A 17931-nucleotide genomic window follows, 5' to 3' on the forward strand; every position below is an offset into this window, starting at 1 on the left:
AAACCAAACAAGAAGTGAAGGGTCTGAGAAGCAAAGTACTATGTACCACCAGTATCCTAGCCAATACTATATTAGCCCAGGGTTTCAAGAGACATCTGACAGCTTGAAATAACAGGCTTGTTGTTTTAAGATAAAAAGGCATTAATTTTGAGCAAGGCCAGATAAAACACTATGTGTATTTCATTTTTATAACGTTTCCATTTCCCCGTTTTTAAAATTAAAATTGCCTTTTGCCTTTGCATGACCTTGCATTAGTTACAGCGCTGCAAGGCGCACCAGTTTAGCCACGAAAAACAGACAGTTTTGGAGAAGAGACGGCTATAACTTCAAAAGTCAGAGCAGACTTGTGCCACAACTTTTTGAAACAACGTAAGACAAAGAGTGCTGCTGTATCATGATACAAGATAGCAGGGACAAATTAAGCAACTGGATAAGTCCATGAAGTAGTGTCATTATCTGAAAGTACCACTGGGTGGACAACAGAGCTTTCCTGCAGACTTCCTTTAAAATTACCCACAGCTCAGAAGAGAAGGGATTCTGAGAATTTGGTTTTGGTTTGCTTTTCACTCAAATTTGTCCTGTTCGCATTATCCTGAACTTGCCTTCAAGTTAAAAAAATATGCACTTTTAAACAATGTGAATTTTTCAAACTAAAACATGCATTTTCATGGCTTAGTCTTTGGAGGGGGAAGTGCATATTTGGGTGTGCACTTCTTAAAAAAACATGTACTTTTCATGTTCAAAATGTGCACTTTTCCTGTTTGAACGGAACAAAAACAGCTTGCAATCAAACACAGGAGCGAGATGATCAGGACTTTAAGATGGCGTTCGGAGAGCCTTGGCAATCATCTCTTTGCCCATCTCTACAGAAGACTTTCTTTCTGTATCTCATGGCAGGAGGGTCAGTGCCAGACTGTTTTGTGCCCTAGGCAAGGCAAGCTACTTGCACCACCCACCCACCCCAAAATTGCCAACTTTGATTCAGCTATTCAAGAAGAGTTTCTGAACTATATTTTCCTTTTATTATGTTTTTTTCTTAAAACAGCTAATTTGTAGAAAACTGTAACCCTTAAAGGGCAGTACTGCATCCCTCTGAGGTCTGCGCCCTAGGCGCTTGCCTAGTTGGCCTAATGGTAGCGCCGGCCCTGCATGGCATGAGGGTAGTAGCCATGTTCCCAGTTGTTTGCAGTGAAAATATGAAATAAATTGGCAATAGGCCAAATGGAAGGACCACAGGGCCCCCTCCATTCAATATTTCAGAACAAGATGAGCAGGAGAAAGAAAACTTGTCCTGTTCTCCATGTCCATAACAACTATTGTTGCAGTGCAACGGAATCATGCAACGTATGAGTTGGAGAACTGGAAGCCTCCAGTGTATGATGGAGCACAGGTGTCCTGTATTACTTCTACCTGCCAAAGAAGGGACACTTCACATATTACACTAGATATAAGTGAATGAAGTATCCAAGAGTGTGATGTGATGCAAATCAACCTGCAGTGGAAACAGCAGGTCCTGAGTTTCTCCTGTAACAGGTGAATTGGCCTGCAGGTGAAGCAAACCAGGCAGGGCTCCAGCATAATGCCAGAGCAGCCCCATCTGCTTTCCAGCTACCGCCATAAAGAAAATGGATTTAGGCTACTAAATGTACTCCTCTAAATTACTAGGTTGGTACTATTACCTGCCTTGATCAAACTAGCAAAGCAAGACAGGTTTACCATTGTTACACTCTGTTTGCCTTATGACTTGTTCCCGATTAAACTTTCTCATGGCTTTATAACCCTTTTCTTATAGATTCCTTCCCCACCCTGCAGAATGAGGGCTTCATGCCAACGTTTAGTCAGGAGCAAATAAATGGAAAGCCTACCCTTCAGTCTGCTTTAGAGGTTACCTTTTGGCACAGGGTGTACAATACATGCTTCCCCCGCCCCCAACACTAGTGTTAGCCATCAGGTCACAAAAACGTTTTGCTCTAGGTAATATGCTGCGAAGCTGATACCTGTCCCACCTTTCGAACATATTTACCCTGGAACAAAAGAGCTACTTGCTCCACTTATTGGAATGGATCACATCAGTAATTTAAAGATCTCTACAGTTTTGTTCTTTAATACCTTATTTAGTTACCAGAAGAACCCTACAAATGGTACATTTGGGCCCACTGAGCTCATGTTGGTTAGCATAAACATTGTATACTTAGGGATGTTCGACCAGGAAATGAAAAAACGAACAAACACCAATCTGATTGTAACTGGGGGATGCATGAAGATTACCAGGTTTTAGGAATTTTTGATTATCAAAACAGGTTTGTTAAATTACCACAGTCTGGGCAAAGTGTGCCATGCGACTGTTAATTACCAACACAATCAACTATTTCTTTGTCATGTGATATCCAGTAACGCTCAGTACCTTTAGTCTCAGGGGTGCATCCTTCATTACTACTAGGCAAAGCTACCCAATTTGGTTTCTACTTTTTAAAAAACCTAATTGACTATCAAAAATTATCTCCAGCTTTGTTAATATAAAAACTCTATATTTTTTCTCTACTTCTGTTTTCCACCCTGTGTGTCTGGGTAACAGCTGGATTTTATATTTTCAAAAGTAGGTGATCAACCACTGTTCATTCATCCCAGTAATCCTACGTGCAACCAGAAACCATCACAGCACCCACTGGAACCTGATTTGAATGTCTCCAACCTCCTCCCTCATTCCATGCTTTCAACACCAGCCAGTCTTTTCCCCCTCCCTCGTCCTGTCTGTCTGTCTGTCCCTCCATCCATCCATCCTGATGAAAAGTTCTGGAGAACTCAAAAGCTTGCACAATATTTTGTGTCTTTTGGGTTGCCTATAAAAATATTGTCCTAATATGCATCTTGGAAGATTCCCTTTCATTTGTTTTAAATGTAACACTTCCTAGTTTGGGTGAGGGTCCCACAATGCCATACGGTGGTACTGAGGACAAAGTAAGTCTGCTGAGGGGCCAGTGTACAGTCTCTGTCCAGGTTCCTCTAGATGAACGATAGGCAACCTGGTGCCCTCCAAATGTTTCAAACTCCAACTTCCATCAGCCCCAGCCATCATGGCTAATGATCCAGGATAACAGGAGATGTAGTCCAAAACATATGGAGGGTATCCCGTTGACTACCCCTGCTCTAGGTCCTTTGCAACCTAAAACACCTAATCCATGTCTTCACTTGGAGAAATCATTGTCTTCATTTCTACATTCTATGGATGCTCCAGCTCAGAGATGACATTCTATTAGCCTCTGTGGTTTAGCAAGCTCGACTGTATTTCCACCACACTGCCCATTTTCTTTATCAATGTCTGGGTGTGTACTGTAGCCAAACTGGTAGAGTACATTCTGAACAAGAAAATGATGGTTATCCATGAGGTTTTGATCCAAATGTTGTAACAAGGTTTTTCTCACTGCCACATACAAACTTATCCTCCAAACTTTTAGCATTGTGTCCAAGACTCCTCTCTACACCAAGACTTCAGATCTTAAAAGGACTGCCCATTGTCCCAAAGAAAATATTTGCCATTCATTTCTGAAGAATAGATTCCATTCCCAGTGAAGAACGGATATATGTGCTATATGGAACAGCCCATATTAAAAAAAAAAGAAGAGAATAGTTACTTGACAGATATTGCCCTGGGCTATGGGAAAGGATTGTGGATAAATGAATCAATCTAATTATCTTTCAGTTTTCTCATTTCTCCAAATTCTGCGATACAGATCTCCAAGTCAAACTATGTACAAAAATACATGCATTTGTGGAAATTGCTTGCAAAAATGTATATATCAGGAGAAACTGCATATACATTTAAGTGAGTACAAAAATGCACACAAACATGTATGGATTTTTGAGTGGAATTTTTAAAAAAGACCACTGATTCAGAAATGGAACACAACAAACTTTTGTGTGAAAAAATGTGAACATCACAGTAAGCAAAACAGAGGTATTGGGTTCACAGGACCATGAGATAATGTATCAGAAAATAGTCGTTTAAGAAGTGATATCCTACCTTATCCCTCGCATCGTTCAGAAGGTCTTCCAGCTCTGAAAAGCTAAAACTGGCTACAGTGATAAAGTCACTCATGACGGGGACAAACCTATCACCCGCTTCCCGCATACGTCTCTTCTGGTAGTCTAGCTCCTAAAAAAAGAGAAAGATCAGAAGAACTGACTGGCAGCTAGCAACAGGATCTTTTGTGAGAGTATCATAACTGGTGCAGCCACATTGCTAAACTCAAGTAACTATTTGTCTGCTGAGCAGGTTTGGAAATAGCAAGACTTGGGACACAGAAAAAAAGGCAATTCTTATGCATTCAGGGTGACAGTACACAGCAATATACACGATGATTGAATCAAATTTATGTTAATTCCCATGACCATATCCCAAGGAAAGCCTGCCTGGCTTCTCCCCTTGAATATTCAGTGAAACTTTCATTTTGTAAAAAAATAATAATTCTAGGCCTTTTACTTGTACAGATATAAGAGGATATATGCAGGCCGTATTCTGCCTGATTGCTCAACACCAAGTTAAAGTTGCAGGAGCCCTGCCCTCTTGACCAGATACAAATGACATCTGCTGAAATTCCTTTTTCTATACAAGTGTTAAAGATACAGGAGCCCTGTCCTCCTTTTCATATGGTCAGCCTACCCCTAAGGTGTTGATCTGGGCCAGGGTCCCTGCCCATGTTCTAGAGCCCAAATTTTAAAGAAAAAAATGACCCTGTTCAGATGACATGCTAAGCCACGGTGTTTAAGCATTTTGAGCTAAACATTATGGCTTAGTGTGTCATGTGAAACATTCCTAACTGTGGTGGCTACATAACCATGGGTTAAACACACTCATTAACTATTTCCTGCAAAAGGGTTAGCAGCCTAACCATGGTTTAGTGTGTTGCCTGAATAGGCCTGATGTAACTGTTGGTACGGATTTCAAATAATATCTGATTTGACCCTAAGGGAAGTCCTGGTAACACACTAAAGCAAAGAGCACATTAAATAACCAGGAAATGGGGACAATGCAGACAGGGCCAACCTTCACAAGAGACAACATGAAGAGGTAGAACTTACCCATGATCCTCTCCCTCCACCCATTAAACAATGTTTCCCCCCCCCAAAAAATATGTCTGCTTCACTTTGGGTACATTTGGGGTAATTCCAATATGTCAGAACTGAAAGTACATTAACATCCAGTCTAAAGTACATTATTTTCACTTTTATTTCAGATTTCAACATGAACTAGAGCTCTTGAATGTTTCATTCTTAAGAAACTTGTCAGTGCTTTGAATGACCTCAGGAGGTCAGTCAAGGACAATATCAAGTGTTCTTTACCTCCCATTTCCTTTCGTAACTGTTGCTTCCATAGCAGGCTCTGATCACCCACACTGCATCAGCTTAATATTTTCTCTAACCTCTAGATGTTCCTCTGCTGCGTTTATACAATTACTAACATAGTTTGATTTTCCTCAAACCAAATGAAAATAATCATTCATAAGATTTCGGTTAATCTTCTGCTTATTCTGAGATTGCAAAAACTGCTACTAATACTCATTTTCACGGTCTGTGCACAAGTTGCCTGCCAAATGGACTTATTTGACTAGAACAATACTGTGAGTCAAGGGAACCGGATTTGACAATTCAGCAAGTTCAGACTGAATTTTGAACACTTGAGTAGAGTTCATTACCCTTGCCTCCCTCCCCGTCTCCACCTCCACTCTCTTTCACGTCTTCTTCCTGACTACATTTGGATGGTGAGATCCTCTGAGTAGGGAACCTGTCCTTTGCTTCTGTTCTGCCATAACCTTCCATGCACAGTGATGGATTATTATTTTTTTCTGTTAAGGGATTACTTATACTCCCAGTTTTAACTGAGAAAACACTAAGTTGCATTGAGATTGCTTGGGACATTACTTATTTTCCCTTTAAACCTGAATTAAAATTAGAAGCTCACATTTAATTCAAATGGGTTGAGCCAAAGTTCGGAATGTGTTCAAAAAGCCCTCTCTTCCAGAGTTGGCCTGAAGGATTGTTCAAAAACTGGGGCGTAGCCACAAATGCTACCAATGTTGTTGGCAGCAAGGTGGATGCCCTGGCAAAGAGCAGCAAGTGTTTATAGTTTTGCATTTTGATCTATGCTGTGATGCCGCCTTTACTCTGTGAAGTTTCTCAAAGCTGAACTCGCATCTCATTTTTGAACAGTGCTGCCAGCCCTGGGAAGCAAAAGATTACAAAGTGCCTCTGTGAGCAGCTGACTGCGGACCTATTTTTAGTCTTGTGTTTGTAATAAGGGGCCTTGAAGAACCCTTTCAGCAGTCAGAGCCAGGGCTGTGGCGAGAACACGCTGGAACAGAGTCAAGGCTTGCACCTTTCTCCCCCCTTTCTCCCCCCACCCCATCATCCCTTCCCAACAATGATCTTTCATTGTTGCTACAGTGCTGCAGTTCGACATGCCAAAAAATGTGAAATGAATGAGCAAGATTGGGAGGTGCTGGCTGCTGAGGCTATTTTTTTTTAAAAAAGAAAATAATAAAATTATAAAATGAGGTGGGTGGGAGGAGGGGAAATTGTGTATGAATGGAAAAGAGATCATGCCCAAGAAGAGGCAGGCGAAGGTACTGCAAGGACACTGGGCAAGCAACCCGCAAGCTGAAAGCAAACCAAATCAATGGTTTATCACTCGACAGCTGCAACTATCTTGGAATTCCTTGGTTGCATGAAATAGCTGGCATGGAGAAACTAGGACATGTTAGAGCTTTCTTATCATGTGAAAAACTGTGCCTTACACAGAAGGCCAGGTGGGGTGAATGGTCAAGAGATAAAGTTACAGCCCGGGAAATCCTCACTATTATCCGCGCGTTATTGTGCACATTGGCCACTGCTTGAGTCCACATGAAAGCTGGATTTAAAAATGCACACTGAGCAGCATTTAATATAGTGGAACTGCTGTTCAGTGCCTTTTTAAACATCTTGCCATATTCACAGTTAAAATGCATGAAGGATGAATTCCCCCATTCACTCCCTTTCCCAGCAGGCATAATGGGTGAAGTGGTGATTCTAGTCTGCCATACCGACTGCAGTAACCGAGCAAAGGGGTTTTCCTTAAGCTGGACTTGACTCCGCCAAGCCCCTTCGGTGGGTGGTGAAATTTGGAATGTATTACAGAATCCATTCCAAACATATACAAAGAAGCTTTAGACTGGGCATGTCTGGCAGGATCATTAGGGTGGCTAAGCTTGACCTGGTCTGGTCTAGGACTCATGAGGGGGCAGGGAGGATCACAGCTCACTGGTAAAGCACATGCAAAAGTCCTTTAAAAACACAGAGACATTAAGAGTTGTGCTGGACCACACCAAGGACCATCTAGACCAACAGGCTGCCCATGGGAAACCCAGCAACAGGACATGAGGGCAGCAGAACCCTCCAGCCGTACACCTCAGCAACTGGGGTACCCAGGCATTGTTAGGAGCTGCCCCTTTTCAGCATGCAAGTCCTTTGCTGAGGGAACTGCACTGGCTGCCTATCTGCTACTGGGCCAGGTTTAAGGTTCTGGTACTCATGTACAAAATCCCTGAAAAAAAGACTTGGGACCAGGATCCCTGAGAGAGTGTCTTCTTCCTTACCAACCTGCCCAGTCACTGAGGTCATCTGAGGGCATGTTACTGGTGGCTCCACATGGACCTACGGTCCAATTGGAGTCCACCAGGAGTAGAGCCTTCAGTGTGGTGACCCCCTTCCTATGGAATTCCTTGCCTTTGGAGGTCAGGCAGGCGCCAACATTGTATTGCTTTTGGTGCCTCCTGAAAACGTTGTTGTTCGTCGTTGTTGCTCGACATTGTGGTTCAACGAATGAATAACCGTGGTTTTATCTGAACTTTGTTCTTTTAAAAATGTAATTTTAATGATGCTTTTATTCCGTTTTTATTCTTTTATTCTATTTGTTCACCGCTCTGAAATCTGTGGACAGGGAGCGGTGCATAAATATTGCAAATAAATAAATAAATTGTGTGAAGAAGTCCTTCTTTTATCTATCCTAAATCTTCCACCAATTAGCTTCATGGGATGACCCCAAGATCCAGTATAATGAAAGAGAGAGAGAGAGAAATGTCTCCCTATCTACTTTCTCTACACCATGCATAATTTTGTACACCTCTGTCTATCATGTCTTCCCTTACTCACATTTTTTCTAAGCTATACAATCCCAGGTAGGAACTACACCACTGCTTTAAAATGGTTTATAACAGCTTTGAAAACTGTTGGGGCCCAGGACACACTCCATATACAGTTTGCAAAGTGTTTGCAAAGTGTCATATCCTGCTTGGTGTAGATCTGGTCCCAGTTGCTGCAACCTTTCCTTATAGGACGCTTGCTCCAGCCCCTTGATCATTTTAGTTGCCCTTTTCTGCACTTTTTCCAACTCTACAATATCCTTTTTAGGTGCAGTGAGAAGAGCTGTACGCAGTATTGTAAGTGTGGTTGTAGCATAGATTTGTATAAGGGCAGGATGATATTGGCAGTTTAATTTTCAATTCTTTTCCTAATTACGCCTAACATGGAATTTGCCTTTTTTTCCACTGCCGCACACTGGGTCAACGTTTTCATCAAGCACTCTACCGCAACCTCAAGATGTCTTTCTTGGCCAGTCACCATTATCTCAGATCCCATCAGATTATATTTGAAGTATGTATTTTTTTTTATTATTTTGCACCAAAGTGCATCACTTTATATTTGCCTGGGACCTTGGAGAGATGCTGTCAATCATAGTAGATAATTCTGGGCTAGATTCACGAATAGTCAGAACAGTTGTAAGGCAGCTTGCTATGTTACATGCAAGGTAGCTGCCTTATACTGATTCAGACCATGGATCCATCTAGCCCAGAATTATCAACATTGGGCCCATTCAGAAGACACCTTAAACCATGGCTTTAACCATGGTAGTTAAGCCAGAAAGCCAGGCCATGTTCAGAAGACACCCATGGCTTTAACCACGGTGAATAAGGCTTTTTGCTTTATTCACCATGGTTAAAGCTGTGGTTTAAGGTGTCTTCTGAGCACAGCCTGGCTTAACCACCATGGTTAAAGCCATGGTTTAAGGTGTCTTCTGAACAGGGCCACTAACTGGCACTGGATGACCAGGGTTTCAGGTAGGATCCTTTCCTAGCCCTTCCTGGAGATGCTGGGGATTGAAGCTGGGACCGTCTTCATGCCAAGCAGGTGCTCTATCACTGTGCTACAACCCTTCCCCAAACTATGCCCCCTGTGACACTGTGTTGCATATGAACAACAAGGGTTGAAGAAGCTGACAGGAGTGTTTGACACGAGGAGAGTTACACCAGTGTGAGGCTGCTTCAAGAAGCTCCACGCATGTCCACTCTTAGCAGAGTGTGGCTTACAGGGACCTCTCCAAAACGGGTATCTCATTCACAGGTCTAAAAATGCCACAAAACATTCGTCCACATTCTCAGCACTGGAAAAGGCAAGGCAAACATGGCAAACATTCAGGCGTGGGCTGCCCACGTGTCTTTTGACTTAGAAGGAGCCAGGAATTGTTTAGGCTTGGGAGTGGCTTATGTGTCACAAATAATATAAGATGTAAAAAAAGGTCTTTAGAGCTCTGTGAGCAGTAGTGCTAGTGCCTGATGTAACGCAGCTGGTTTAATGCTATGCAGAGTTATGGACATCTATTTCATGCCTTCCTGCCTTCCTCCCTCCTTCTTGACAGCCATTTTGGCAAGTAATAAATGCCTTAATACATAGGCTATACCCCACCTGTGTAAGCCTGTTCACAGAGGCCACGTCAAACACCTGCTCAAAGACCAAATGCCTCCGACAGGAGCAAACAAAAAGTGCTCAACATTTTGCTAAATGCCAGTTGCCTAACTCTCATCTCTTGACTCTCAGTAGTAGATCAAGCAAGCTTCTTGTTAAGGGGTACATCTGTTAATATTGTCAGTCCAGATTTCACAGGAGACATTTAAAAAAAAAAAAAAACACGATTCTGTCTTAGGGAAACAGGCTCTGCTTGACAAAGGAAGAAAAGCTCCTTCTTCTCTCACCAAAGACACAGTGCCCCAGATCCCAAGGGGGGCATTTTTAAAGTGGAGTATTTGGAAACTACGGCATACTTACAGCTTCAACAGCTTTCAATCCAGTCTTTATGTTGTTAACTTCCTTCTCCAGCTCCACCAGGCTGCAAGGAGACACACAGTGGTTGAAAACAAAAAGGACAGTGTTACATGGGAATACAGGAACTGCTGAAGCAGAAAAGATTGCTGGTCCATCAAGTCTAGTATCCTGCCTCCAGCACCAGCCCCACACCAGATGCTCAGAGAACAGAGGAAAAGCCCATTCAGCTTTGCACTGGCTTTTAATAGGACATTTCAGACCCTCAGCTGCTTGTTTTCACATTAAAGAGCCCACAGTATTCAGAAGAGAGTCAGCATTTTGGCCTCAGGATATCTGCAATGCGGAGGCAAGCTATGAGGCCAGGGAGCACCACTCCGCTCTTTCGCATGATGTCCTAGCCACACAGCTAGCTTTAAATAAATCCAAGAGCTTCCACTTTAGACAAGCCTTTGGCCTGATGGACTGATTGTTTGCCTGCTATGTGCCAATAGTGTTACCTGTTCTTTTTGAATATATTTTTAAATGGTTATGTTCCATTGTTATCAGCCACCTTGGGCTCCTAATGCAGAAAGGCAGGATTGATATTTAATTAATGTATTAATAAAATAACAGCTCAACCCACAAGTAAGAAATCAAAAACTGAATATCCATCTCAATCAGATCACCTCTTCCTCCCCATAAGACACAATTTCATCCTTCTCCCACCAAAAAAGGTAAGATCCTAGTTTTAGTAAAGCTTGTCATAATTTATAAAGAAACTTCTAATCTCTCCTTCTAGATCTTTTAATGACAATCATATTCAAGAATCCTTGGACCTGGCAGTATAAACATATGATGCTGGTGTTTTGCTGACTGGCTCCCAATTTGTTCCCAGGAGGCCGAGTTCAAAGTCACCTTCATGGCTTCGGACCAGGGTATGTAAGGATAGGCACCTACTTGAATCTTAAGGTCTTTTTCGAAGCTCTCCTGCAGGTGTACCTAATGCCTACCTTGATGCCATTTTACTGACAGTTGAAGACTTTTTGTGTTTTTCAGGCCTTTTAATCTGTTCCTGGTTTAAATATGTTTTATCTGGGCTGTAGCTTTTTATGTTGCTCTTCTCTGTTCTATTGATTTATTTATGTATTTGTAATTTCTCATTAAGTTTGTTGTAAGCTGCCTAGAGAACATGGTTATATGGTGGCATATAATATTTAAATAAATGAAGGAATCCATTAACCAGGGATCTACCTTTATTCTTATGGTAAGCTATCACTAATTTTACTGCTTCATAAGAATTCATTCAATCATTTTCCATAGGCAGATGGGCTGGAAATCTGCTTTTTAAAATGAAATCAGGCTTCCTAGAATATCACATTTCACATCAGATACCCACGTTCCATGCACATGCTATGTACTATGCAACACACTGTGCATGATGTTTAGTTCATCCATGCGTAGCTTTCATTCGAATCAGCTAGTCACTCAAAAGCAAAGCAATGTACAAACTTGCAGCACATTTAACTGCATGTCTCCTCAGAAATAATTCCCACTTTCAATGCACCCAGGTAAACAGGTGTACAATTGCAGCATGAGTAAACTAACCCTTCTAATGAATTAAGGGCTTGAATAAAGAGTTACTATGAATAAAAGTTACTGGAAAGAAAACTGTTACAAAGTTAATACTGAGTAATAAGTGATTGTCGGCCTTTCATCCAGTGTTACAACATTCAAGAGTCTATGGCCGCTAGCGCTAGTTAACAAAGTGGCATAGCAGCAGAACGTTCAAGGGGCAGAGGCATGTTTACACCAAACAAAACTTGGTATACAAATGTACAATCAATAAAAATGGCTTCCGGCCACATTTGGAGCCTGCTTGTGTCAACACTGGTGCCTTACTCTGCGTATCCTTGTTAATAAGCTGGGCATCATACAGAAAAATAATGTAACAGCAGATGCCCTGGATTAAATAAATTGGCCATCTAGTCCAATCATCTGGGCTTCTTAGTGGCGAGAAATAAATATTATGAAGCAGTATTCCAGACACTGACTTCTTAAAAGATGAAGACTCTTGTTGCAAGATAACATCTGCACTAACCACTTTGGTGAAAAGATTCACTGCTCTTTGCTATCTTCAATATCTAGCATTTTTTTTTAAAAAAATAGTTATATTATTGGCTGTTAACCATCAAAACTCCTGGTAGCTAATTCCAACTACTTGCATTAATTTCTTTGGGGGCTGTCTAACCGGATTATTATGTGAAATGATAAAACGTTTCTCTTAGACCACAGCTCAGAGATAGAGCACATTTTTTCCATGCAGAGGGCTGCAAGTTCAATTCCTTGCATCTCCAAGAAAGCCTGGGAAAGACTCCTGCCTGAAATCCCGGAGAACCGCTGCCAGTCTGTGTAGGCATAGAAACAAAGGAAGGTGCTTTATTACAAGTCTGACCATTGGTCGATCTAGTACTGTCTACTGAGCTAGAATGACCAATGATCTGCCATGGTATAAGGCAGCTTTCTATTTACCCTTTCTCCTTGAATAAATTTCAGAACGGTATTACTTTGCTCAGCTTAATCATTTCATCTAGGGACCACCTTTATTACGCAAGGGATCTGGAACTTGGTAATAAAAATCCCCAAATGTTGTGCCAAGACAACCCAAACAAGCCATGCAAACTTCTGCAATTTCACCCTACTGAGCATTACATGTTTTGTTGCCAATTGGAAAAAGAAGGGTGGGTTATTTAAAATGAGGCGACAACGAATGCACAGAGGCAAAGGCAAATGAGTGAAGGTTGGGAGATGGGACTATGGATAAGTACCTCCTACCACAAAGATGGGCAACCTGGAATCCTCCAGATGTTTTGGCCTACAACTCCCATGATCCTTCACCATTGGCTATGTTGGCTAGGGCTGATGGGAGTTGTAGGCAAAAATATCTGGAGAATTACAAGTTGCTCACTCTGGTTCTACCATGTTACTGTTGAACTTGACCATTTCTACTCCATATAAATATGTTCAAGTTTTTGCATACAACCAGAAGTGCAAATAACTTGCTTTTTCTCCTAAAGTGAAAAATCCAATACAGAATATGCCTGGGATAAACAACAGTGGGGAGGCTGCTGTTGCCTTTATGCCTTGTTTATAAGCTGATTCACAGAGGTGCCTGGCTGGCCACTGTCAAAAGAAAAGTGATGGACTGGGAGCCTGTTTGTGGAGATCCAGGAGGGAGTTCTTGTATCCCTATAGCTCAATAGTAGAACACATGTTTTGCATATATATATATATATATATATATATATATATATATATATGATGCTAAATGCATTCCCTGGCATTGACTGCAGTTAAAGAATCTCAGGTAGCGGGGGGGCGGGGGAAGACCTTTGCTCGAGTCCTTGGAAAGATGCTGCACATTAGAAATGACAATACTGGGCTAAGGTGGACCAATTCTCTGACTCAGTATAGCACAGCATCTTGTACATCTACAGCACCTAGCAGATTATATTGTAGAGATCATATTCCATTCTACATAGCACGTTAACAGTAATCCCTAGGTTAACATGCCATGTAACACACCTGGTGTCCTCTATTCAGGACACCAATCTACACACTATGAGCAATCTCCACATAATTATCTAATACCCATGTATCATTGAGTCCCCAAATTACTCCCCAATTTTCTCCAACTTACTTGACTTTTGCTGCTTCTGGAAGATGCTGCAATTCAGACTGCATGTCTAGGATATCTAGGTAATTCTTTTCGAAGATCATAATTAAGTAGTGTAACAGCGTAATGTTCCTAGGGCAAAGAGATATGGATGAGGGAGAAAATAAGATGGTGAGGATGACTGCCATGCCTTAGACAGAGAGCTCGGACTGAAATCAGGCTCACCAGCTAAAGTTCAAATATGTATCAGTATTTATGTTTCTGAAATAAAAGCACTGCAAATGAGAAGCAAACATTTCTCTTGATAACAAATTTCATAGACCAGTTTTTCCTCTAATGGTTGAATGCCTATTTATCTCTGAATGACCCAATAGCAGGTGGAATCCTGCAATGAATACAAAAATCTGCCTGCAAAGTACCCTCCAAATTAAAAGAGGTACATTTCAAACCTACTATGCAGGTTAGAGAGGTCCACTTATGATCTTCTTTGTTGTCCTTTTGGTGCCAAGCAAAGGGGTTCTCCCACCCCATCCCTCATCCATTTAGTCATACTTTTTCATGCTGAGATAGAAGATCCCACCTTCCCAGGATGCAACGTTGGAGAGGCACAACCTACACTTTGGCAAACATGGCCTGACTGTTAGAGCAATATAACAATGGAACCATAGACCTAGGGAGGTGGTGGGCTCTCCCACACTAGAGGCATTCAAGAGGCAGCTGGATAGACATCTTGCAGGTATGCTTTAATGTGGATTCCTGCATTGAGCAGTGTGTTGGAATCAATGGCTTTATAGGCGCCTTCCAACTCAACTTATTCTATGGTTCTAAGAAAATTTGTACAGATTTCAGGGATGGGGGGCTTACATTGTAATAGCCAGCTCTTTTTCTTTTTTCATTTTAAAACTATAGGAAAATGCTATAGGAAAGTGGTGGCAGCAGTCCTGGTGATGTCCAGGGCTATTTATATATAGTTTACCAGAAATTTTAACAAAATTACTTTCTTTCCAAGCTTCACCTTTTATTCCTTTACCCTGTTCCCTCCCGCACCCCTACCCATCTCACATAGAATTCCCCTATTTTTCTTTCTAGGATGGTATATCATTTTTCTTTATCTCTTCCATTTTATTTTGTGTTATTTTATATTGGGTTTTTTTTAGCCCTACTTCTTCTTCAGGAGTCCCAGAGAGTCCTATATGCTTCTGCCAAAGTTGTTCTATTCTTTTCTTCCTTCATATATTCTATATATTTTTGCCAATCCTTCTTAAAATTACCTCTTTGCTATTTAGCCTCACAGTACCTCTGCTTACTTCTAGGGATATATGGGTGGGTAGAGCACTGCCACCAAAAACAGTTAAAAAGAAAAGAAAGAGAAGCTTCCACTGCTGGCTATTACAAATGTCAGTATCCTGCCCCTCAAGATTTCACCAGACCCCCAAAGATGGGGGTGGGGAGAAGCTTCACCCCTATGAATGTGCTGGAAAATTCCCATTCTGAACTTTTGACCCAGCTCTAATAATTTTAGAACTTTTGATTGGTGTCCTCGGGCTTTTAAGACCATAGTTTCTTATGTCTGTTATGATTGTTGCTATTTTCAATATTTGTTATCTGAGTTGCATTTCTGGGGGTGGGACTTAATTGCGTTCTGCTTCTAGCTTTAAGCAGAGTAAATTATGCAGATATTCACTGCAGAATGCAGTTTCTCTTGATACAAAATGTTGGGTGTCGATAGATTAAAAATGAACACCAATTAAAAATTCTGTGCCATAAAAGAAATTGTATTTTAATTGCTTTTGTGTGTTCTTTCATGTAAACGGTCTTGTTGACTTTTTTTTTTCAATTGAAGGAAGTATAAATATTTATAATAAGTAAATAAATAAATAAACCTACTTATCGATGCTAGATTTGGTATCTGCTATTTTGTTCAGGCTGGAGACCTTAAAGCCGTATGCATTTCCTCTTTGGCCTTTGTTCATGTAATTGCCGAAGGCTAAAACAACCTCTAGGAGCTGCTTCAGGCGCTTACTCCGGGTAAGCTCTTTGGAGGCCAAGAGAAGAGCTGAAAGAGAGACAGAAATTACCCTTAGATTAACATACAGTAGTGTCATTTCAGTCAGCAAATCACAAGTCTCAAAGCAAATAGCCCCTTTCGCATGAATAACCTGAGACACTGAAAATGTGTATGAAAACACCAGACTGAGTGTACTTATTTGTTTAGTCCCAGATCTGGAAAGAAGTTCCTACAAGATGAAGCAGCAGCACCAAAGGGCTTTTCCCTTATAATGAAGATCCTACTATATAGGGTCCATTCAGACAACACATTAGCCAATGCAGTGTAAAAACTCCACTCTACGGTTTAGATTTTAGGGGGTACTCCCCACACAACATGTTCTAACTCCACCGTTGTGTGACTGTGGGCTACTGTGGAGTTGAGTAAAATCCATCGTGATGTTTGATTGACAGTTCCTCCACTCGCTCTCCTCCCCCAGTCCTCCCGATGGTATCCCATCAGCCATTGCTGCAAAAACAACAACAACAACAACAACAACAACAACCAAATCCGGTGGTTCTCCTAGAAGCAGCACTTTCTCCTTTCACTGCTTTTGCCAGGGAACTCTGTAGCCAGTGGGAAAAGTAAACTCAATGCAACAGAAAATTCCACAGAGCCTGCCACACACCATACAACACAATGGTTGTGCAGGAACTCTCCTCTGCACAGTGTGGATATTCTGTGTGGACTGTTTTTTTAAAAAAAACAACAACCTTCCACTGGTACATGGAGTTTTCCAGCCAGACAACACATTTCTTAATTGTGGTGTAAAAACTCCACCATGGAATTCTAAAACCACCATTGAGAAATGTGTTGTCTGAACTGAGCCATAAACTCTATACTACAGACAGTGGTAGGCAACGTGGTGCCCATGGGCACCAATGCGCCCCTGAGCACCTTTCATGGTGCCCATCAAGGTGCTCTACTGCTCCCACTTTAAAAACAACTCATTTTCTTACCAGCAGATGGGATTTCTGTGAAATGGACACCTATTCATGCAGAGAGCCTATTTACACCATTTGCTGGGGAACATGGGTGGGAGGGTAGTGTTGCACCATTGTCTGCTTGTAGGTCCCTGGTTGACAGCTGGATGGCCACTGTATGAACAGAGTGCTGGACTAGATGGACCCTTGGTCTGATCCAGCATGGTTCTTCTTATGGTCTGATGTTGTGGCTCAGACCCTAGCCAAGGGTCTTGTATTCAACAGGTTACTCATTGTTTGCCATGCCTCCTATGGGCACCATTTTGTGGCAGTGCCAAATTTGCTACACAGCCCTAAAGCTGGGCTACGCATGGGTTTATGAAATCAGCCCTGGCTTGAACCAGCCAGAAGTTGTGGCAAGTGGAAATATTTCAGTACTTACTGTCAAGTGAGGAGGAGCTACCAAGCACTTTCCTATTTATCTCATAAAAGATGCTGTTTTAGCTAATGACAGTCACAGGTTACTTTGCAGTATAAACCACATTGTCCCAAATGTTCTTCTGCCTAACACATGGTTCTTTCCTTGCACCGAGTGTTTCACTGCAGAGTATATTTTTGGAAGTCTGACACAGGTGATACGATGTGCTCTGCAAAGGCCTTAGCCTTACCTTCCACTTTTGGCTTGGCTTCTGCAAGCCTCTCTGGAAACTTCTTCTTAAAGAATAGTGCTTGAAGTCGCTGCTGGTAGTGGTCAATCCTGAAGAATTACATTTCAATGAGAGCATCAGAAAGACAGAACAACCATGGGCTCAGTCCATTCTTATACAAAGCCTAATATAACTAGAGGTTGCATTTATTCCTCAGTGAATGGAATCTATGAAGTAGTCCAGGAAGGAAAAGAAACTTCACCCAGCCACTTAGCTTTGAGCACAAGGGCCCCTTACAGGAAACTGTGAAGGGTCAGCATTAGCAACCATCATTTTAATTAAGAAAATTGCTATGTGGTATATAAGAAAGAAGACAGATGAAGAATGGGAGGCACCAAATATAGGGAAAAATGGGGAGAAAGCTTCCAGGTGCATAGTAATATATTTATTAACCCAATGCATTTTTAATATTTTATTCAGATGGACTCTTAAGTACAAGAAACCCAAGTCTCTGGCTTCCAAATCTTTGTA

At 41.6% G+C, this 17931-nt stretch overlaps 1 protein-coding gene across 3 annotated transcripts in view; it reads right to left on the bottom strand.

Moving 5' to 3' along the window:
• Window positions 1–17931, bottom strand: part of DAAM2 (dishevelled associated activator of morphogenesis 2) — a 226798-nt gene that overhangs the window by 18113 nt on the left and 190754 nt on the right. For all 3 annotated transcript variants that reach the window (XM_063124183.1, XM_063124181.1, XM_063124182.1), the window contains 5 exons: window positions 17422–17510; window positions 15671–15839; window positions 13808–13915; window positions 10135–10195; window positions 4022–4153 (listed from right to left, as the gene is read on the bottom strand). In XM_063124183.1, coding sequence (XP_062980253.1) covers window positions 4022–4153; window positions 10135–10195; window positions 13808–13915; window positions 15671–15839; window positions 17422–17510 — 559 coding nt within the window. The remainder of the gene's footprint in view (window positions 1–4021; window positions 4154–10134; window positions 10196–13807; window positions 13916–15670; window positions 15840–17421; window positions 17511–17931) is intronic.

Source organism: Elgaria multicarinata, chromosome 4 (assembly GCF_023053635.1).
Source record: "Elgaria multicarinata webbii isolate HBS135686 ecotype San Diego chromosome 4, rElgMul1.1.pri, whole genome shotgun sequence".
Taxonomy (NCBI): domain Eukaryota; kingdom Metazoa; phylum Chordata; class Lepidosauria; order Squamata; family Anguidae; genus Elgaria; species Elgaria multicarinata.